We start from the raw sequence: 23548 nt of genomic DNA, 5'->3' as shown, positions 1-23548 counted from the left end.
ACTCCATTATGGGTTAGACACAACACATATGAGAACATGATGGGACAGATACTTTGGCTTCTTGTCGGCTACCGGCAAACCATCTCCCTGTATTGTGATGACTCAAAGGACAGTGCTACACAGGCTGGGAGTGTACACAATGCAAAAGTACTAACACACTGTGACAAAACATAGTGATCTGGTGATGAGTTGCAATGAGATTATTCCTCACAACATTGATAACCTGGCCTCCCATGATTGACAATGATGAAGTTGACTTCTTGGTTTATCCACACACAATCTTTGCAAAAGTTGAATTTCAGATGAAGAGTAAGGAAATTGCAGTAGAAGAGACCTCAAGAGTCAAGATATGAATATTGAATATGTTCCAAAATTAAAACAGTGATGGAAGAAAAATAACATTGCTGGTAATATATACAGGGATAGTTATTAAAACTGAAGTGGTATGATATCACACAAATGGCTACTACAAAGAAAAAAGTCAATGGCAGTCAGTCTTTCCAAGAGAAATAGACAAATGATTAATTTTTTTAAGTCAAAGACAAACCTGTGGGCCTAGTTAGTGGCAATGAGTTAGTATTAATTGAAAAAAAAAGCCAATCTGGAGCATCACTACAGCTCAAAGCATGCTAAACTCAGTGAACCAGGAGGCCAAATATATTCGATAAAATCAATGCTTCAGCAGAGTTTGGAATCACAGCAAGTCTTGTTTCACTTCCACTCAGCCTCATTGAGCTACTACTGAGTGAGCTGATCATGGCAAAGAAGTCAAGGCCTCAAGTAGAGGGAGAGTCTGTGAAAGAGCACACATTAGAACTAGACCAAGTAAAATTGTTTCAGAGAATTAGTCTCTGAGAATCATGTCAGATCAGATTAACAATTTGGCCTAAGATACTGAAAAAAACCACTGAAAGAGTCTGCAGGAGATTTACAATTTTTCTCTTTAGCTTGTGACAAGGCAACAGATGTCATACCATCCAACTGGCCATTTTTGTTTGTGGGATAACTGCAGAGTTTGATACTCGAGAGGAACTGCTGGAACTAGAAGCCTTGAATAGCCCTACAAGAGAGGAGAACTTGAGAGTCTTGTTTTATCGATGAAAATACTTGTGTAATTTTTGAAGTGAAGTGGCCTTACTACAGATGGAGCCCCAGCCAGGACTGGCTGGCAAGCAAGGGTTAAACTGCATTTGTCAAGCAAGAACTGAATGTCTCTGTCTTGATCCAAGTGATTAAGTTATAAGCCATCATATCATACACTAAGAAAGTCTCTGGGCATGGTCATTGCCACGCAACAAGGTAATGTCAACAGTAGCATCATGCATGAATTTTGTCAAAAGCAGAGGGTTTAACAGCTGCCAGTTTAAGGAGCTCCTGGATGATCTTGGCTGAGTACATAGATCTTGCCTATCACCGTGAAGTGTGGCAGCCAAGTCGCAGGAATATATTCATGAGGTTTTATGAACTGTGGGTGGAAGTCAAGAAGATCATGGAGATGAAAGAAAAATCTGTCAGGGAACTCAATGATAGCAAGTGGCTATGAACATATGATCTATATCAGATGACTTGCTATCTTAGTGTGGAATGGGGAAGGGTGGGTAGAATTTTTGGATTTTTTTTTATTTTTGCAAGGCAATGGGGTTAAGTGACTCGCCCAAAGTCACACAGCTAGGTAATTATTAAGTGTCTGAGGCTGGATTTGAACTCAGGTCCTCCTGACTCCAGGGCTGTTGCTCTATCCACTGCGCCATCTAGCCCCAAAGGTGGGTAGAATTTTTACAAAAATGAATGTTGTAAACTATATTTACATATAATTGGAAAACTAAATAAGGAAAATTTGAAAAAATGGATTTAGTATCCATGAACTTTTTTTCATGGTCAATGTCCCTGAACCACAGGAAAATTCATAAATTAGAATTACATGTTAGATTGGTTCAAGTATCTGAGTCTCATATAAATGACTGTGTGACCTAGCCTTCATGGTAGACATTGCCAAGTACCTTTCAGAACTGAACTTCAAAGTACAAGGCCCCAGCCAGGCTAATGAAAATGCAACTCATAAAGTACAATACATATCAGAGTATACTTTTTTTTTCTTTCAGCTCTTGAATATACAAAAACAAATAAGTAAAAAAAAGCCTAAATATTTTGAAGTTATGAAAGTTCACCACTTTTCTAGAATTATTTTCCCAGTTTGAACTGAGAATATTCTTCCTTAAAAGGAAGTTTAGGGTGCCTAGGTGGCACAGTGGATAGGGCACCGGCTCTGGAGTCAGGAGTAACTGAGTTCAAACCTCAGAAACTTAATAATTACCTAGCTGTGTGGCCTTGGGCAAGCCACTTAACCCCATTGTCTTGCAAAACCCATTTTAAAAAAAGGAAGTTTATGTGACTGCCAACTCCAACATTTTCCTAAAGAACAAAATTGATAAAATAGTATCAGAGTTGGAGTGTAGATATATTGCTGCTATGTGAAAGGGACAGCTAATAGGAGCACAGATGACTGGTCTTCTTGCTCTATACTATTAAATGTCCATACAAACCAAATGACACTTGACCAGTAGTGTTAATGCCACCTCAGCAAATAGTCAAATAAATATTAGGGAGTGAGGAAGAACATAATGGTACTGTAGATACTTCCAGGATCCCTTAGAAAAACCAATCTTATTTTCTTCAATATATTTGCAATATATGTTTGAAATATCCCTATAATTATTTTTGCTGTTTGATACTTGGAATTATTCTACTTCTCACTAAATAACTGAAAGACAATATTACAATATTAAATAAGACTGAAAACAGGACATTGATTCATTTGAGGATACCCTAGCTATTTAAGAGGTGATAAAGGGGAATCCAAGAAACCATCTAAGGAGTTGGCATACTAATCATCACTGTACATACACCACATTTTCTCAGATTATGAATATTGTTTAATATCTACATAGTTGAAAAAAGAAGGGAATAAGATGCATCCAGATTCTTTACATCTTCTGTCTTCCTCCATTTGATAGCTGAGCTACCAGTAAACATCAGGCCAGCTAGCATCCATAAGCCAATTAAAATATAGCCAGGCAGATATTTGTGGAGAGACAAGAGAATTCTCTTCCTTCTTACCTTCTTACATATCCTATAACAATGTCTGAAGTCATATTATTATACAATTCCTGCATATTCATGCTTAATTGAAGACACAATCCAAAAGCATAAGCTGAGTAGAAAATACAGTAGATAAAGAAATGTATGTGAAATCCCTGATCTTATGACATCTGACTGAGCAGACAGAGTATACAAACATACAGACAGAATAGAAAAAAACAAACAGAGGCAGAAGGAGTGAGATGGAGAGAGTAAGACTTGGAAACAAAAAAGGAGGAGAAGGAGGAGAGTAGGGGAGGGAAAAAGAGAAGAAATAAGGAAAGACAAAAGAAGAGAGGGAGGAGGAGGAAGAGAAGAAAAATGAGAAGAAAGGAAATTGGAAGGGAGGGAAGGAGGAAGGGAGGAAAGGAGGAAGGAAGGAAGGAAGGAAGGAAGGAAGGAAGGAAGGAAGGAAGGAAGGAAGGAAGGAAGGAAGGAAGGAAGGAAAGAAGGAAAGAAGGAAGGAAGGAAAGAAAGATGGAAGGAAGCAGGAGGGGTGGGAAAAGGGAGGGAAGGAAAAGGATGAGATGGGAGGGAGGGAAGGAGGAAAAGGAGGAAGGGGGAATCAATGAAAGTAAAAAGGAGGAAAGGAGGAAGGAGAAGGAAGAAAAAGGAGGGAAGGAAGGAAGGAAGGAAGGAAGGAAGGAAGGAAGGAAGGAAGGAAGGAAGGAAGGAAAGAAGGAAGGGAGGAATATGTGCATATGAAAAGGTGCCAAAGTAGTTATGGGCTATCTTTGACTTATTATTCTAAGAAAAACAACCTGTAACATAGAAGACTGATTGCAGAGAGTTATATGGATGCTAGCTTTGGCAACCTTTGCTGTACAAAGAATTTAACTACTTTTGTTCTAAAGTCAAAGTACAGTAGCTAAAACTGACAGGTATGGTATGGGATTTTCATTGACTGAGAAAGTTTAAATGCAATTTTTCCCAAATTTCAAGAATCACAGTCTAGCTCAAAAACTTCCAGGAGAAGAATTTTATAGTGAGGTAATAAAACCTTAGGCTGTCAAACCCAAGTCTTTGTCCTCCACAACAGTGTACAGCTGCATATCTAGGGCAATCATTTCACCTAGGGTAATGTAAATCTTATAGGCCTCAGAAGAATACATTTCCCCTGGTCTCTTTAGGGCTGTCGAGTTATTAATAATCAGATGTAGTGATCTTGCCGTTTCAGTCTTAATTGCCATTTGAAAATCAGAGGTTTTCAAGCTTGCTTTGCTTCTTGATGAAAATGTGTATTCTTCCTGTTTGACCACTACCACCCACATTCTAATTCTATCTAGAGTCACATGTACATAGGGTTGTCCAGTTAATACATTTTTATTAATATTAGTTAGATTTTCCTTTAATCTTGGACAGGACACAGCACATTTACTTTTATCCTCAGGTTCTGATCCAAGAGCACCAACTAGACTTCAAGTCAGAAGACTGGACAAAGTTTAAGTGCATTATTTATTAGCTATCTGACTTAACTTCTTTGAACCTCAGGTTCCTTGACTATAAAAAAAAATGGGAAAATAATTGCATTCTCTATCTCATAGGGTCATTAGTGGAATTAAATTAGTAAATATATAAAAATTGCAATGTAAGTCAATAAGTTTAAATATAATATAGAATCAATAGGAAACAAATGTATGTGTAAGTACTTGTGTGTGTGTGTGTGTGTGTGTGTGTGTGTGTGTGTACCACAGAAATACATCTGTATCTTTATTTTCTGTACACATATATATGTTTTTACTGAGTTCTGGCACAATCAGAGAGGGATGATCAGCAATAATAGGAAAGTGAAATTCCTGGTGTGTGGCAGAGAGAAAAAAAACATAAATTGAATGTTTGATTATTGAGGGCCATTCCTCATAAGAAAAATATTTTCCCTCAATTACATCTAATTATTTAATTGTTTACAGTCACTAATGAAATGAAACCATTCCTAAACAAACAACAGTATGGTCTCTTTTTCAGTAAGTGCATAATCATCAATCCATATATGTAGAAAGCTTCCTAAAATTATATGAAGCTGGTCTGTTTAAATAGAAAGGCATATTTTATCCCAATCAATGCATAAAAGTAAAATTATCCATAACTAAGGCATGTTTCTCTGCTGTACAGTTCAGCTGTAATGATCCCCACACACTGCACTTGCACATCAATTATGATAATCATAATCACGGTCGTTAAGCTGAATGTTCATTATTATCAGGATGCTGGTGACAGCAGATTCAATCATCAGGCACCATGGGCAAGCAGGCACAGTCCCACCCAAGTTTCTGCAGACAGCGTTGTGCCACATTAAATCTATGATGTGTTCCACATCCCACTCTATCCCAAAAGCTGTAGACGGTAAAGGTCAACTTTATGTTCTGTGCAATATGCTTAGGTTCTCTAAATTAATTCTTTGGAGTGCTGGGTATTTTTATGCTTTGTAGATAATAAAATCCTGTTTGGGCCAAAATGCCTGTGAAAATAATGAAACACTGCTGCAGTCGTGTTGTAATTCACCTATAATAAGGCAAAGGAGGAATCTATCGACAAACAGGATCTTAGAATGTCACTTCCTGAATTTCACAAACAAGGGAAAAAATGTTAAAGATGGTTGTCTAAAATCCATATGCAAATTCACTTTAATTCAACTAAGGCCTGTAGACTATCATTTCTGCCTCAATAAGTATGAACATATGTGAGTGTTTTGATAACCAAAAGATTAGTGCATTGTATTCCTAGCTTGTCCAAGTATTGGAACCTCTCAAAACACATGGATTTGTGGTGATTGATAGTATCTTTATTTCATATTTATTTTTAAATATCAACTACTCATATTAAGGGTATTTTACATTTATATAGAAATTACTTGACGTAAGGCACTATAAAATTATATTATGATTATAATTAGAAAATTTTTTTAATTATCTCATTTACTTCTCACAACAATTCTGGAAAGTAGGAGCAATTATTATGCCCCCTTTTACAATGAACAAAACTTAGGCAGACTGAGGGTAAAAGACTTGCCCAGGGTCACATACTTAGTATATATCTAAGGTAGGATTTTAACTCAGATATTTATCAATAAAAACCTTTTTATAACCTTTAAAAATTTGAACTTTGATCAAGACATGGATCAGCAATTTAAGCCTTTTAGCTTAAAAACATTTTATAAGTAGAAAAACTTATCTCAATAATGCTCATCAAAGTTATTTTCTAGGGGGGGTTATTTTAGGGGGAAATTAAGTATTTTACAGTCAGTTTCCTCAATTTGCTAAAATGTAATTTTTTAAAATAATCATTTTTTCTCATTGATAATTTATTGTATTTTTTAAAAGTAAGCAAAAATATTAACTGATACTTTTCATATTAATTGCTTTTATGAAGATATGTTCATTAGGGAAAGAAATTTGAGACAGCAAAGATGGCAGAACAGAAAGAAGTCATACAGCCTAGCTCTCCCCAATTACTACTCTAACAGAGACCTAAAAAGAGTGAAATGCTGAAGCATGAAATCCAAGGAAAGAAAAAAAAAATGAGTCATTTTTCTAACTGAGTATCACTGTAGTGCAACAGACAAAGAGATTCATAGACATTGAGGATTAGTCTAGCCAAGAAGGTGCCATGATAGGGTCTGCTGCTATGAGTTATGGCAAGAAGCAGTCTGAGAAACAGCCCAGTGAAGCTTAAGACTCTTACTTAGTGATCAGAAAGAGGAGATAATTGGAACTTTTTCCCTATGATCTGAAAGTCTGGATCCCAGACAAGCAGTTAAACTGCACCTAGCGACATACCTAAGGCTGGTCAAGGATTGGTCAGAGTCTGAGGCTTTGTACAGTGATGCCTCACCACTTGTCCTTAATTTGTTCTGGAACTCTTGACAGTGATGAAACTGAAGAGTAAGGAAGGAACTTTTTTTATAAGACATAATGCAATTAGAAATAATTTGTGAAAATTCCTTAGAACTTTCACATTTTGGGGGTTAATATTAAATATTGAGGTTGCTTTGTAATACAGAACCTTATAAATAAACATGGATAAAAAAGCAATTAATTACATAAAAATAAAATAAAATTTAGCTTTACCTGTTCTTGGGAGGAGTTCCTGTCATAATGGATTTTATTTGTCCTTCATTCTTTCTTCTTTTTAATTTATTTACTTTCGTCCATATGAACATGCATATTTCCAAGTTACAAAATTTCCCTCTGCCCTCCCTTCCCATCTCCCTCCCCTCAGAGGGAACAGTCAGGTTAGCACATTACATATATGTCTTGTTAAACATGTTTACAAATTAGTAATTTTTGGCATGAGGAATTAGGATTAAGAGAGATAATTTTTATAAAGTATTCATCAAATTTGGAAGGGCTGGGTTTTTTTTTTCTGTGTGTTTTGTTTTGTTTGTTTTTCTTCCTCTGAATGAGGATTAACATAGTCCATAGCCGGTCTAATACATTTGTCCTAGCTCTCCGGACTGCTGAGAGGCGCTGCTTCCATCAAGGCTGTTCATCTCACAGTGTTGTTGTTGATGTGTACATTGTTCTCTTGGTTCTACTCCCTTCACTGGTCCTTTGTTCTTGAGGAGATCATGATTTCAGGGATGTGATGCCATGACATCCAAGTGATCTGGGTTTAGGTGAGGAGGTGTTGTACTAAATCACCAGTTTCACTTCCTCTTTTGGAGTCATTTGGGTTCAGTGACCAAACAGGAATCAGGATGGTCTTGGATGCAGTGCCTTGCCTTTTAAAGTCAAGGTCTTTCCCAGGTCACAGTTTGACTGAGACAAAGCCCATTTGGTGATTAAGGTTAGTAAGAGAGAGATGAGACAAAGAAGCCAAGAATGGTCTTTTTTGCTTAGTCCAAAAAAAAAATTAAGCTGGGAAGGAAAGACCCTCAGGGCTTCTCAGTGTTTAATATAGGTAAGTAAGAAATGAAACAAAGCCTCATTTTCATAGTGAAAAAAAAAATCAATCTGAGTGGGGAGGTGCTCAGGGTTTCTGACCAAAACAGAAACAAAGAACCAATCGAGGCCCAACAATGAGCTAGTTAGTGGGCTTGGTGTTCTGCACTGTTGGAGTTACTGTGAGACTGACTGTTGACCTCTACTTCACTGAAAGAGATGGGCCAGTGATGAGATAAAGCAATTTCCCTTCCCTTTCATGATCCATACAAGTTCTAGGAGTGGTAAGGGTCTCGGGAATGCTGAATTATTTTTTCTTGTCAAAATGCAGCTAGTAAAGAGTTTGAAAAGTTATCAGGTAGAGGAGGATCGTGGTACCACTGAACTGCGGAAGTATCAGCAACAGAAGCTAACATCAACCCTGTGACTGACACTGGAGGAGGGTCTCAATTTCAGGCCCCAATCTAGGAGGAGATTTGTAGCTGAATAACAAGAACAAGAAGCTCAAGTAAAGAGAGAACCTGTGAACCTCTAGGTCTGAACCTGCAGATCCTTCAAGATAGCTGATAGGGGGTGGGGAAAGCAGTATTCTACCAAAGATTTAACAAAAGGCAAATCTGTAATTATATAAAACAGATGCAAACTGGAAAGGATCCTGCAAAACTCAGATAAAAAGGGGAGCAACCAAACTTTCCCCTGAGATGAGACTGTATTAGGTGCATCCAAGTTCTGGGATTTCTGACCTAAGCTACACTTAAACCCTTTAAAAATTTGTAACACTCAACATTTAGGATGCTAAAGAATGTAAATCAGGACTAGACAAGCCCCAGGCATTTCTATAAGAAATGCACAGAAACTGACATGGGTTTAAAATCCCAATTTGAAAAGTAAAAATAGAAGGATAAACAAATGAAAAGATACTCCCATTCTAAAGAACTGATATGTGCCAAAAATATCCAAGAAACTCAGAACAGAATGATTCCAAAACATCTATAAGAAAAGTCTCAAAAAAAAAAATCACAGCTTGTACAAAAGTTCAACTTGACTTCCTAAAAGAAATAAAGCAAGAATTTTTTTAAAGACTTAAAAAAAATTTAATGAAATTCAAGCAGTAGGTAAAGGGAAATTGACAATAAGCAAATACTTTGAAGAGAAATACTTTAAGAGTCTAAATAACTTAGAACAAAAGATATAAAATCTTATCCAAGTAAAACACTCCCTTTAAATTTTAAAAATGTGCCTTAAAAAAAGTTAGTAATTCCATGAAAAAAAAGTTTAAAAAGTAAAGAAAATATAAGGGACATCAGATGCAAAACAATTATTGTAAAAATAAATTGAGAAGTAATTTAAGAATCATGGACAACTCTGAAGACAGCTAGACAGAGACAGGGAGACAGAAGGATGAGACAGAGACAGAGAGAGAGGCAGAGACAGAGATGGAGAACAGAGATAGGGACAGAGAGACAGAGAAAGACAATGACAAAGGGACAGAGAGATAGAGAGAACCTCTATCATGTTTCAGGCCACTTAGAAACAGAGGACAAAATGAAAAAAGAATTCAACAATCACCTCCTAGGAAAAAAGTACTAAAATGAAAATTCCTTTTCCAAGTCAGAGAAAATCTTAAAAGCAGCCTGAAATAGCTTAAGGACTAAGGACCTAAAATGTGGATTCCACAAGATTTAGCAAATACTACCTCAAAGAAATGGGGAGTGTGGAATACTATATTTCAAAGGGGAAAAAAGTATAGATTTACAATCAAAAATAACTTACTCAGCAAAACTAATTACAACCTTACAAAGGAAAAATGGAATGAAATAAAATATTTCTAAGCTTTCTTGATTAAAAGATCAGAATGGAGTAGAAACTTTAAAATATATGAGTATCAAAAGAAACATAAATTGGTCAATTTGAGTAAGTAATTGAAAAAGACTAAACAAAGATGAATATTTACATACTAATTAGGTAAGAAGATACTAATAGGGACGGCTAGGTGGCATAGTGGATAAAGCACTAGCCCTGGAGTCAGGAGTACCTGGGTTCAAATCCGGTCTCAGACACTTAATAATTACCTAGCTGTGTGGCCTTGGGCAAGCCACTTAACCCTGTTTGCCTTGCAAAAAAAAAAAAGCCTAAAAGAAGATACTAATATCCCTTTAGAAATCTGTCATCAGCAGTCAAAAATGAATTAAACAAAACAAAGGGTCTGGGAATGACTTTTATTATGTTTTGATTACCTTAAAAAAAGTAAGGGAAGAATATTACAGAGAAGAAAGAGAAAAGAGGATAGGGAAAATTATATCTTGTAATTATTATGTGCAAATAGAAACCTATAAAAACATGGAAGAAGCTGTGGAAGGCATGAGCAATCATTTCATCTGAAATGGTCAAATGAGGGTAAAGCATACATTGAGTTGGATATAGAAATAAATTTTACTTAGGAACATTAGAAGGAAGCGGGAAGAGGATGGAATAAGAAATATGACAGATTCAGAGAAGGATTAGTCATAAGCAAAGCAAACTAAACAGGAAGGGGAGATTGCCAAGAAGGAAAAAATTAAAGGAAATAAAGAATATAGCCTATAATTTTGACTCTGGGTAAGGAGAAGAAATGAGGGGGAGAGGGGTAGCTAGGTGGGGGCTGAGGGGGCTAGGTGGGGCAGTGGATAGAGCACCGGCCCTTGAGTCAGGAGTACCTGAGTTCAAATCCGACCTCAGACACTTAACAATTACCTAGCTGTGTGGCCTTGGGCAAGCCACTTAACCCCACTGCCTTACAAAAAACTAAAAACTTAAAAAAAAAAGTGAGGTCAGAGAGGAGTGTAAGATGACTGCATGAAATATAGAGTACTGTTGAGCACAATCCTTCTAGCACACCACCAGGAAGCAACAAAAGAAAAAGAATGTAATAGTTTAAGATGGAAGAAAATAATCAATTAGCAATCATAATTGTGAATGAAAATGGGATAAAATCATCCAATAATAAAAGATAATAGAAAAAACAATAATTAAAAAGTTTAAAGAAAGTAAATTTGAAACATAAAGATTCACATAAAGTAATAATAAAAGTTTAGAAGAAAATGTATTGAGCTGCTAAACTCAAAGAGATCATGATCTCAGACAAGGTAACATCAAAAAGACAAACAGAAATCATATTATATTAAAAGTACTTTAGACAACTTATTAAAAATTATTATTTAAAATATATGTATCCAATAGCATAGCATCTAAATAATAAGAGAAAACTCAGTGAGTTACAAGAAAGATTGAAGAGGAAAATTTCAATATACTCCTTACAGACCTATAAAATCTAACAAAAAAAAACTGAATGAACTTAGAATGTATTGAGAGAAAAATATAAAGAACTATACACAGATATACATGATACTTTACAAAACTTGTCCATGTAGTGATAAGGCATGAAAACCTCATAAATAAATGCACAAAAGCAGAACTATTAAACATTAATTACTGAATTCAATGCAATAAATGCATTAAATATTATATTCAACAGCTACTCACAAAGTATCACAAATTAGTTGGAAAGAAAATAACAAACACCTGCAAAGACACTGGGCATGTCATGTCACCTCAATGACGCTCATTTTCCTTGTCTGTAAAGTAAGAATAATATTTATATAACTAACAGAGAAATTACTGGATTTGAGGACCAAATGAGGTATGTGAAATGCTTTGCAAGTCATAAAATATTACTACTTAAGAGTCAGTTATTATTACTGTAAATAAGTTTGGTCTATTGTTTGGTTTGTAATTGTTAAATTTCTCAATTTAAATGTTCTTTTTTGAAAAAGAGATGAATGTTTTCTTAAAATTAGTATGACAATGATCTGTACAAGCCAAGGTATTTGTTTATGTACACAAGAAAAGATAGGTATTACATTGTGCAATTTCAAACAGGAAGTTACTTATCCAATAAAGTAAATTATATATAGCCTGAGAACTGGAGAAGTTGCAGCATTAGAAGGAAAAAACAACCTAGTAAGAGTGGAATTTTATGCAAATTTCCAATTATATTTAGATTTATTAATCAGCTTCAGTCATCAACCAGATTCTTTCAGCCATTACATTATGTCTTATAGTACACACAACTACCATTTAGAATAGTAAAGGAATTATTTGCTTAACAGCTTCAAATACTGGCTTGGCTTTCCAAAATAACCAGCTTTCTCTAAAGTATGACTTACATAATGCCAGAATTTAATCAAAGCACTGGAATTTACTGGAAAAAAAAGGTTGTTAAGGGTCAGACTAGTTATCTTCTGTCTGCATAGGGTGCTTATCATTTCCTGCTTCTACCTCATAACCAGCCTCCTCACATGGAAAGACTTTTGGACAGTGGTGCACTAGTGTTATGAGTCTTGCTTCTCCTGCTGAGCAGTGTATTTCCTAAGGGACAGGTTGCTAGGAACCATGTCAGACATCTCCCATTTGTCCTAAAGCAATTATTTTTATCTAAACCAACACAAGGTATCATCTACTTCCTCTAGTCCAATCTCCTAGGATGTAGAGAATCTCCAGAACAGAGAGGAGTAACCCTTTCTTCAACTCTGGATCTCTTATCTCCTGCTGCACCCTATCCTTTCAGGGCAGAAGAGTGTGCCCTCCACTCAATGATGAACATTCTCACTTGGTCATGTCCTTCACATCCCAGTGACTCAGAACTCCTGTAGATCATCATCTAAACTCAACTTCATACCCTCTACCAACTAATTCCTCATTCCCATCCCCTCAACCCTCTGATCTCAGTTTTATCCTATATCCTTTCATCCCTTCCACTGTACCATTTGGAATGCCTATTCTAAAAAGAACATACTTCCTTTCATCTTAAATATATTTTTCTCTCACTCCTTCCAGCTACTACCTCTTACTGAAATACAATTTTCCCAAGATAACATAGCATCTCTGGCCACCTTTTCCAGTTCTGACTAAATCTTCACTCATTCCTCTTGCATCATTGGTTGAGTTGGGAGGCATTGTTATTTTCACTCCAAGGTTCTCCTCTTTCTCCTTTACTCAGTAACTTCTCTTCCTTTGAGGTTCATGCTATTCATATCTATCACCCAATCAAAATCCTGGTAGCAGTTATCAACAGACCACTCATGCTACTAGCCTTCCTTCCTCAATTAGTCTGATATCTGGCCTGGATTTCTCTCCTTCATAACTCCTGTCCTCATCCTAGGAAATTTCAACATTGATTTTCCCTCAAAATACCCTAACCACTCAGTTCTTCAATCTATTCTTGTCCCATAAAGTAGTCCTTCACCAAACCTCAGTCACACACAAAGATGATCATACCCTCAATTTTGCTATCACCCACAAATGCACTACTTTCATGTTCAAGAATTCTAAAATCCTCTTACCCAACCATAATATGTTGAGGTTTCATCTCTCCCTCTGCTTTCCCTTACGTATCTCTATGCTTCATCATCACCCAACTTTCAATCATTGTCTCTTCAATAATCTTGCAGGCCATCTCTTCTTCTTTTCTCCATCTTGACTCCTTGGTGAAACAACAATTCGATTTCACCCTATCTTTCTTGAATCACCAATTACAAGCAGCCAAGCCTCAGACTCTGATCACTCCCACCATTCATCTCCTTTGTGATTACTCATGCTGCTGAACTAAGGTGAAGAAAATTATCTATCATTGTGACTTGTTCAACTACAAATTTGTGGCATAATCTCAACTAAGGCCTCGCTACTGCTATGCAATCCTACTATATCTTCCGTTTTCAACTCATCATTCTACAGTGGTTCTTCTAAACTGTTTTATTCCTTCTTCCTCAAACCTCCCATGCTCCTCCTGTCCTCACTTTCTCACCTGAGAACCTTGCTTCATTTTTTACAGGAAAAAAAAATTGAGACCATCAGCCAAGAACTCTCCTTTGCTCCCTCTTACTCATCTCCCACCAATCAAGAGCCTACTACTACTTTTTCCTCCTTTATTTCTGTTTAATAGTCCTTACCAAGATTAAACCTTCTACTTGTTCAAATGATTCCATTACTTCCCATCTCCTTCAATAGAATGCCCCCATAGTCATCTAATCTCCATTCTCATTTTAAATCTCTCCTCGATTGGCTCATTTCCTACAGACTACAAAGCAAGTCCATAGCTCCCCTAACCTGAAAAAAAAAAAACAATCTTCACTTGATCCTTCCATCCCTGCTATTCTCCTATTTCCACTTGTAGTTAATCCCCTCATAAAAACCTCTACCCTCTCACTTCTCACTCTCTTCTTAACCCCATACAATCTGACTTCCAACCTTATCATTCAACCAAAACTGCTGTCTCTCAAGTTACTAATAATCTTAGTTGCCAGATCTGGTGACTTTTTCCTCAATCCTCATTCTCTTTGCCCTCTTTGCAGTCTTTGACACAGTTGATGATTCCTCCTTGCTATGGTCTTTTCTCTAGCTATTGCCACCTCTTGGTTTTCTCCTCCTCCAGATCATGCCCTCTAACTACAGTTATCACTTTTAGTTCTGTTTTGAGTCTTCTTCTCTTCTCTATCTGTACTATTTTACTTGGTGATTTCATGAGCTTTCATGAGGATTTAATTAATTCCATGCTCTATGCTCATGATTTTTCAACTCTGATTATCCTACCCCCAATCTCTCTACTCACCTCCATTTTTTATGTCCAATTGTCTTTTAGAAATCTCAAACTGGATACCAGTAGACATCTTAAACTCAATATGCCCAATTTTGTTTCTCCTTCCCTCTTATGTAAAGAACAACACTATCCCCACCCCCAGTTCCTCAAGTTTGAGGATCCGATCACACACACACACACACAACTCCAGTGGCTTCCTATTGCTTGAAGGAGTAAAAACAAAATGACCTGTTTGGCATTTAAATCCCTTTATAATCTAACCCACTCCTTTTGTGATCAGTGACACTGGCATTGTGTGAGAGCTAATAATAAGGTCTCTGAGTAAGGACATCCCATCTCTGGGCTCTGGGCACTCTCTCTGGCTGTCCCTCCCAGCCTGGCAAGTTCTTCCTCCTCTTTTCTTACTAATGACCTGGCTCCCTTTAAGCTCCATTTAAAATATCACCTTCTGCAGCTGGTCTTGTAAATTAGAGGGCACCACTCTTCTTAATTCCAGTCTTTTTATTCATGTTGCATATTGTTTGTTTTGCATGTTTCTCCCTTATTAAACTGTAATCTCCTTGAGGGCAGGGATGATATGTTGCCTCTCTTTGTACTTGGGAACTTGTCATAGTGCCTGTCATGTACTAGATGTTTAATAACATTTATTGAATTCACTGAATGTATAATTTATATAACACACACACACATATATATATATATATACCTTAAATATATATAGCCATGTTATAACATGGAGAAGTGGGCGTATTCCTTTCAAGAAAATGACATCACTACTAATCCATTACAACTTTGTCTTGAATTCATAAAATAATTATTTAATTAATTGCAATTTCTTATGAAAAGTTAACAGGCTAAAAACATGGACTGAAGAATGTTAAGTTCCCCAACCCCCTTTTCTTTTAAGGTTGTACTACATCGAAAGAAATTCAAAATTTTTTCATTTAAAAACAACAAGAATATCTTAAACAGTCAAGAATTGTTTTCTTCCTTTTCATTTTATGATTTATGAGAAAGTTTCTAAAATTGTGGAACCTTGAGATCTTGGGCATTTAAACTACTATAGTATTGAATTTCTTCCATTAGAGATATACTGTTAAAAATATCACAATGCCGGATAGATTTTTTTAGAATAGTATGCAATCATTAAATGCCTTTGAAAACAGTAACTTCCTCTATGAACTTTATAACAATTTTTACCTTTGAGCTATTCAATGGAGATAGAGTACATATACAAATACATGCAAATATATTCATCTATATATGAATGTATAGAAAAGAGGTATGTGGAAATGTATGAATTAGATCAGATGATGCAAATAATAGTAAGGTATAGTAGAAATTATAAAATATTTGGAATCAGAAAACCTGAGCTCGTATCTTCTGCTTATTATTTGTATGACCTTGGGCAAATCATTTAACTCCTTCAGACCCACTTTTCTCATCAGAGAATGGATTAGATGATCTTTATGGTCTAGTACAATTTTAGTGTCTCTGTGAAGATTCCAGCATGGTCCCCATACATGGGGAAATTCTTCTTTTTCTTTTCTTTATTAAGAGATCACATTTTTAGCTCTCACACAATGCCAATGTCATTGATCACAAAAGGAATTAAGTAAGATCATGTGACAAGTTAAGATTAATACCATCACTTGCTCATTCCATCAGTGTAACAATCAGGGACAATTTGGGGGCATCTGTGATGGAGAATATCATCTGTATCCAGAGAAAGAATTGTGGAGTTTGAACAAAGACCAAGGACTATTATTTTAATTTTTAAAAAAGTCATCTTATTATATAATTCTGCTATCTCTTATATTTTATTTTTAGCATGAAAACAATGTAAAGACTATCAAACTGCCTTCTGTAGGGGGGTGGGGGGAGGGAAGTGAGATTAGGAGGAAAATTGTAAAATTCAAAATAAATAAAAAAAATAATTATCATTTAAAAAAAGATCAATACCATAGTACCAGAAAAAGCAATTTCTTTCACAGGACCCAAGATTGTGGATAAGTTATCTCCTCACCACATCATAAAAGCAGGAAGTGTGAATACAATAATTTTCAGTTTTTTCCACCTGCATTTTCTTTAAAAATGCCCTTCTGTATTGTCACATTAACTTACCTTGCTACTTATCCATTTCTCAGGGTCTTCCTCTTGGAATGGTCTTTGAGTGTAAGAAAAGCCATTATACTTGGTTGAAGATTGAACCATGGGGATGTACTTTTCATTCTTACTGTAGTTAGAAAATGGCAAAAACCTGAAAGATAAAATATTTAATCCTGTTATTAACTACATAATGAATAATTGAGGGAGCAACATGATATAATGAAAAGTTTATTAGACTTAGAGTTAGGAAGTCCTGAATTTGAATTCTGCCTCTGTCACTGTCTCCTAACCTAAGGAACTCACATAAGCTTAACATGCCTTAAGCAACTAATTAGAACTCCCTCTAACCTGAAATGAGTATTTCTTATCTATGAAGATAAATTCCTCATCTATGAAGTTATGTCAAATTGTTCTACCCTAGCTTGCAGCACTAAATCTATAATCTGAAATTATAGAAAAGTTGTGATCTTAACCAGTAAGAGAAGTATGCACACTGGCAGTTCCAACATTAATGAAATCATAGATCCTTCACTAAGGAATCCTAAGGAATTGAATGAGAAATTGTGTTTACTGAATACTCTTTGTGAGAGTAAAACTTTTTTTTTCCTTTCAAAACGTCATTTCAAGGAAATGGATAGCCAGAGTGTGGACAAGTTAACTGAGATTCTCTGCTTCAATTATTTAAATCATTCATTCAACATTATAATGAACATAAAGGAAGAGATCACACATTTTATTCAGTGAAGACCACTAGTTTTGCATGTACATTGAATATAGTTTTAAACTTACTCATCATGGTGATAAAGACAAAGAGTAGCCCTTAATCATTGCTAATGATTACAATAAATTTGATGAGTAATTAAATGATCATTGCCTTTTTTCTTTTTAGTTTCATTTATCCTGAGAATGTCAGTATTTATAGGGTTTGATTTGTCCAAGAGTATGTCAAGTATGTCAATTTGTTAACTATTGGGCAAAGATTTCACATTTTGAATAGCTTTAGTTATGTTAATATTTATAAAATTGTGTGATTCTTAATATACCTTTGTTCTTTTTCTGTTATTCCATCAATGTCACTATAGATGGAAAAGTGGCTACACATGATTGAGGATCATTTACATTTTTTTTTAATTTCTTGGATTTACAAGACCAGAGGCTTCAACACCTAGTGGCTACTTCCTGGTATTGAACTTTGCTGTACATTGCTAGAATGAGTTTTGTATAGCAGATTTAGCCTATTGCTAAGGCTGATTTCAAAGCCTTTCCAACACAGAATAAACTGACAAGGCTTATACTCATTGGTGCACCTTTGAGAAACAAGTATGAATGTCCACAAGCCAATAAGGTATTGAAATAGTATTCCATGGAATATTACCTCTAAATACTAAAGTAAAAATATAGTTAGATTAAGAACGAACTTATTGAGGTATACCAATTAGGTTTATTTAGCCCCTTTATCAGGCAATATTATTTACCATTTGGAGATATTCATATTTCATGAAATATATCACATAAGTTCTGAAGTCACAATTCGTTTTTTGCCTAGATGATGCTCTTAGACATTTTAGTATTGTGAAAATTTGATTAAAATTCATTGGAAAATTCTTAAATAGTTCATTTTCTAGTAGAAAAAAAAAATCTTTCATGCAAGTTTTAAAATAGTTCCTTTAGGGTGTTTGTCTTTAGGATGGAGTTCTTTTCATATTTGAACTTCATTAAAAAAAAAAAGTTAGAATTCTCTTCCCTTAAAGCTTACTTTGAAATTGAGTGACATAAACATATCTTTGTCAAGATAAAGTCAAGCTTCAAGTTCTGTTTGTATAATATAAAATGGATTTAGAAAATAAATTTAGGAAGAAATAGCAGTTCCTTCAAATCTACTTTGCCACTTTACTCTCTGAAACTATTTTAAGAGTAACCTATAGTTGCAAATGAAATTTTAGAAAATGTCTATATGCTTACTTAACATTGTTTAAAACAATACAAATCTACAGATACAGAAAGCAGATATTCAAATTAAGCAAAGCTGTGTTAGCATAGAAGATATGTTCTCTTGGGCCAACTGACTCATATATGACAGATCATGGTACTTGAAGTATGAATTTGCACATTATATAGATACCACATGCATACTCCCACATACACACATGAACACACAAAATTAATAGGGCCCTGATGTCCCAGAGCATACAGAGGAAGTGCTATGAACCAGCTGCTCCATGTTCAGTTTTTATCATTTCTGAATTGAATTTTAATGGTGCATTCTTCTTTTATTTGGACACAAAAGAATTTTGATTGCTTAACTCGATGTCTGAGAAGATAATGCTAGTAGTTTAGGGATTTTCCCATCTGTGAATAAAATTTGATTTGACTTTGTCACAATATTTTATAACAATACTAATTCAGACTTCTAAATTATATATTAATTATTTTCAATATTTTCAATATGTTTTCAAATAAACTTAAAGATAAAAACCATATTCTTTGAAGAATGGTGAAATTTTGTCACCTTTAAGTATATTATACAATAATAGAATTACACAAACATCCTCACAGACTTTTTACTCTCCTAATCACCCTCCTCTGAATATAATCCCTCTTTATCAATGGCCTTCCTAAAAATGGCATTAGACTAAACACAATAATCCAGAGTCTTAGAAGAATAAAATACAATATTAGCCTCTTCTTCTTCTTTGTTATGTTACAAGCTTCCATTGATGTGACCTATGATTTTATTAGGGTTTTGTTGGTTGCCATACCATTTTACTTTTTTTTATAATGAGCATGTCATTATACTAAAACCCTCAAGAGTTTTTTCTCTTACATAGGCTCCTCTACCAAGTTTCCCATCCTATACTTCTGCATTTTATTCTTTGAATCCAAGGAAAATCTTTAAATTTATCACTTTATAATTTTTAACTCATTAGATTTAGTCTGCCCTTCAAGCTACAAAATTATTTTGAGCTCTTTGTAATTCTGTCCTCCAAGAAAGGACAACAGATATAAGGGAACTCAGTGACAATCTACTTCTTTCTCTCATTTATCAAATATTAGCTACAAATCCCTGCTCCATCTTATTTGCAACTGGATGATGCAAATTCATTAGATTGTGAATGCCTTGAAGGTAGGAACTGTTTGGGACTATCTTTATATCTCCACACAAAGTACATGCTAAATGCTTGTTGACTTATTGACTGAACTTGAATTTAGAGTGGTCTACTTAACAATGGTACAAATTTTCCTAAGTTTTTGTAAATTTTAGTAAAATTTTAGTAAAAAATAATTTTTTGTTAATAGTCACATAATCTTAGGGCATTTATCAGTATTAAAAACATATTCAAATTTTTTCTTAGTCAATAGTATTTATTAGCAAATTATATAGAAATTTATTAGATTAAAAAAAAGTTGAAATATGGTAAACACAAATGTAGACGCACAACTTTTACCAGACTGCTTGCCACTGAGGGGAAGGGGGTGGGAAGGCAGGATGGTAGAAAAATATTCAATTTATAAATATGCATGTGGATGAATCTAGAAAAACTTTCATATCATGTGATTGGAAAAATAAAATATCAAAGAAGAAAAGGTTGGAATGATATAAAGTAGGATCCCTGTTCTCTAAGATTTTGGAGTCTAATCCAAAATCTATATAAGAACAAATATGCAAAAATATATAACAGGAAAAAAAGATTTCTATGTGTATATTCATATTGGATTTATTGCTAGTATATATACAAGTAACTTTTGAAAGGCAAGAAGAAGAAGAAGATTTTTTCCTGTTATCCAAATTAATGAAGATAACAAAAAGTCATGGGTAAATATGAGTAGATTTCCACATAGATGAGAAGAATATTAGAATTTATGGGTAGCTATATGGTACATGGATAGAGCACTGGACCTGTAATCAGGAAGACCTGAGTTCAAATCTGATCTTAGACACTTAATAGCTGTGACCCTAGACAAGTCCCTTAACCTTTTTTGCATCATTTTCCTTATCCATAAAATGTATTATTAATAATATCTACCTCTCATGGTTGTTATGAAGATCAAATGAAACCCAAAGAGTCCAGCTATTGGAACCCAAAGAGTCCAGCTATTGGGACAAAATCTCTCTCTCTGATAAAAAACTGCTGGGAATATTGGAAGTTAGTATGGAAGAAACTTAGATTAGACCTCACACCCTATACCAAGGTAAGATCCAAATGGATACAGGATTTAGATATTAAAAAACAATGCTATAAGCAAATTAGAAGATCAAGGACTAGTTTACCTGTCAGATCTATGGAAAAGGAAGCAGTTTATGACTAAGGAAGAAATGGAGAACATCACTAAAACCAAGCTAGATGATTTCGATTATATTAAATTAAAAAGCTTTTGCACAGACAAAACCACTGTAACCAAGATCAAAAGAAATGTAGTAAACTGGGAAACAATCTTTACAACTAATGTTTCTGACAAAGAACTCATTTCTAAAATATACAGAGAACTGAGTCATATTTTAAAAAAAACATTCCCCAAATGACAAATGGTCAAAGGATATGCAAAGGCAATTTACAGATGAGATCAAAGCAATCTATAGTCATATGAAAAATTTCTCTAAATCATTGCTTATTAGAAAAATGCAAATTAAAGCTTCTCTGAAGTACCACCTCACACCTCTCAGACTGGCCAATATGACCAGAAAGGATAATGATCATTGTTGGAAGGGTTGTGTGAAATCTGGGACACTATTACATTGTTGGTAGAGCTGTGAACTCATCCAACCTTTCTGGAGAAAATTTGGAACTACACCCAAAGGGCAACAAAAATGAGCATACTCTTTGATCCAGCAATACCACTACTGGGTCTATACCCTGAAGAGATAATGAAAAACAGTAAAAACATCACTTATACAAAATATATTCACAGCAGTCCTGTTTGTGGTGGCAAAGAATTGGAAATCAAGTAGATGTCCTTCAATTGGGGAATGGCTTAGCAAACTGTGGTCTATGGATGTCATGGAACACTATTGTTCTATTAGAAACTGGGAGGGATGGGAATTCAGGGAAGCCTGGAGGGATTTGCATGAACTGATGCTGAGTGAGATGAGTAGAACCAGAAGAGCACTGTACATACACCCTAACAGCAACATGGGGGCCATGATCAACCTTGATGGACTTGCTCATTCCATCAGTACAACAATCAGGGACAATTTGGGGCTATCTGCAATAATGAATATCATCTGTATCCAGAGAAACAACTGTGGAGTTTGAACAAAGACCAAGGACTATTATGTTAAATTTAGTAAAAAAAAAAAAAAACTGATATCTTATTGTCTGATCTTGCTATCTCTTACACTTTACATTTCTTCCTTAAGGATATGATTTCTCTCTCATCACACTCAATATAGATCAATGCATACCACAGAAACAATGTAAAGACTGACAAATTACCTTTTGGGGGGGAGGGAAGTAAGATTAGGGGAAAATTGTAAAATTTAAAATAAAAAAATATTTAATTAAATAAAAAGATCAAATGAGGTAATATTTGTAAAGCAATTAGCACGATGCCGGTCATGCAGAAGACGTTATATAAATGTTGATTATTATTATCTTGATAACATTTATTATAAATGGTGATATTAAAAAAATTGTTTACAGTATATCAAATAAATGTCTCTTCTTTTTGCCTTCTCTTGTCTCCCTAAACTCCTGATCACTGCCCCTACTCTTTCTCTATCATAGATGTACTAGTCGCCTATTTTATTGAGAAAATAAGGTTTTCATGAGATCCCCTTTGTTTGCCCTACTTCATATTTCAAAATGCCTCTACTTCTTCATCCAATCTCTCCTCCTTAAATCTGTCTCTGCAAAAGAGATTGTTTTATTTCTTGTTGGGGGGGGGTAAGGGGTGGGGAGAGGAAGAATTAAAGGAACATGTTAGGATCTAAATTCAGCCACTAAAACAAACAAATAAAAAATCAAATGAAAAATAAATACTGACACATTGTGCTAATAATTTGTACAAAAGTATTCTACACTATTACCTCAATTGAGTTCTTCCTCCTTTCTTTGGCTATCCTTTTAGATTTCATTTTATTTCCTATTCTTAATAGAGGTTTGGCAGTTTTTCCAGACAGTAAACTATTCTTGTATCCCTTAAAGCAAAAAGGTTATTAAATTTTATACTGGAGGCTTTTTAGTTTGTTTAACATCACAAATGCTCTCTTCCCCCTTGGTTTCTCTGAAATCACTCTTTCAAGCTTTCCCTTCTACTTATCGAGCACAATAGCTCAGTTTTCTTTTAGGTAAAATTTCTCATGAGTGTAGGTGTCACCCAGGTGTCTCCGTCCTTGTATCTTCTCTCTCTGTCTCTGTCTCTGTCTCTGTCTCTGTCTCTGTCTGTCTGTCTGTCTCTGTCTCTCTCTCTCTCTGTCTCTCTCTCTCTCTCATCTCTCTCTCTTGTCTCTGTCTCTCTGTCTCTCTGTCTCTCTGTCTCTCTGTCTCTCTGTCTCTCTCTGTCTCTCTCTGTCTCTCTCTGTCTCTCTCTGTCTCTCTCTCTCTCTCTCTCTCTCTCTCTCTCTCTCTCTCTCTCTCTCCCCCCCCCCCCTCCTCTTGTCTCTCCTTTCATGGAATTTTCATCCACTCTTGTTACCCTATGGTATCTCTGCATATGATAATTCCTTGTTCATCTGCTCTCAGAATTTTTATCTTCCTCCAAGGCTCAGCTCAGGAACCCCCCCCCCCCCGGGAACTCTCAATTATCCCAGTTTTCAGTGATTCTTTCCATCCTTAATTTTCATTTTATT

At 35.2% G+C, this 23548-nt stretch overlaps 1 protein-coding gene across 1 annotated transcript in view; it reads right to left on the bottom strand.

Annotated features, from left to right (window-relative positions):
• The window catches only part of SPATA17 (spermatogenesis associated 17), a 289180-nt gene that overhangs the window by 53974 nt on the left and 211658 nt on the right, over positions 1–23548 (bottom strand). The window contains exon 9 of the mRNA XM_074222685.1: positions 16777–16912. Within this exon, the coding sequence (XP_074078786.1) occupies positions 16777–16912 (136 nt within the window). The remainder of the gene's footprint in view (positions 1–16776; positions 16913–23548) is intronic.

The sequence above is a fragment of the Macrotis lagotis genome, chromosome 2 (assembly GCF_037893015.1).
Source record: "Macrotis lagotis isolate mMagLag1 chromosome 2, bilby.v1.9.chrom.fasta, whole genome shotgun sequence".
Lineage (NCBI taxonomy): Eukaryota > Metazoa > Chordata > Mammalia > Peramelemorphia > Peramelidae > Macrotis > Macrotis lagotis.
Note: the sequence above shows the minus strand (reverse complement) of the source record. Positions and strands in the feature narration are given on the sequence as shown.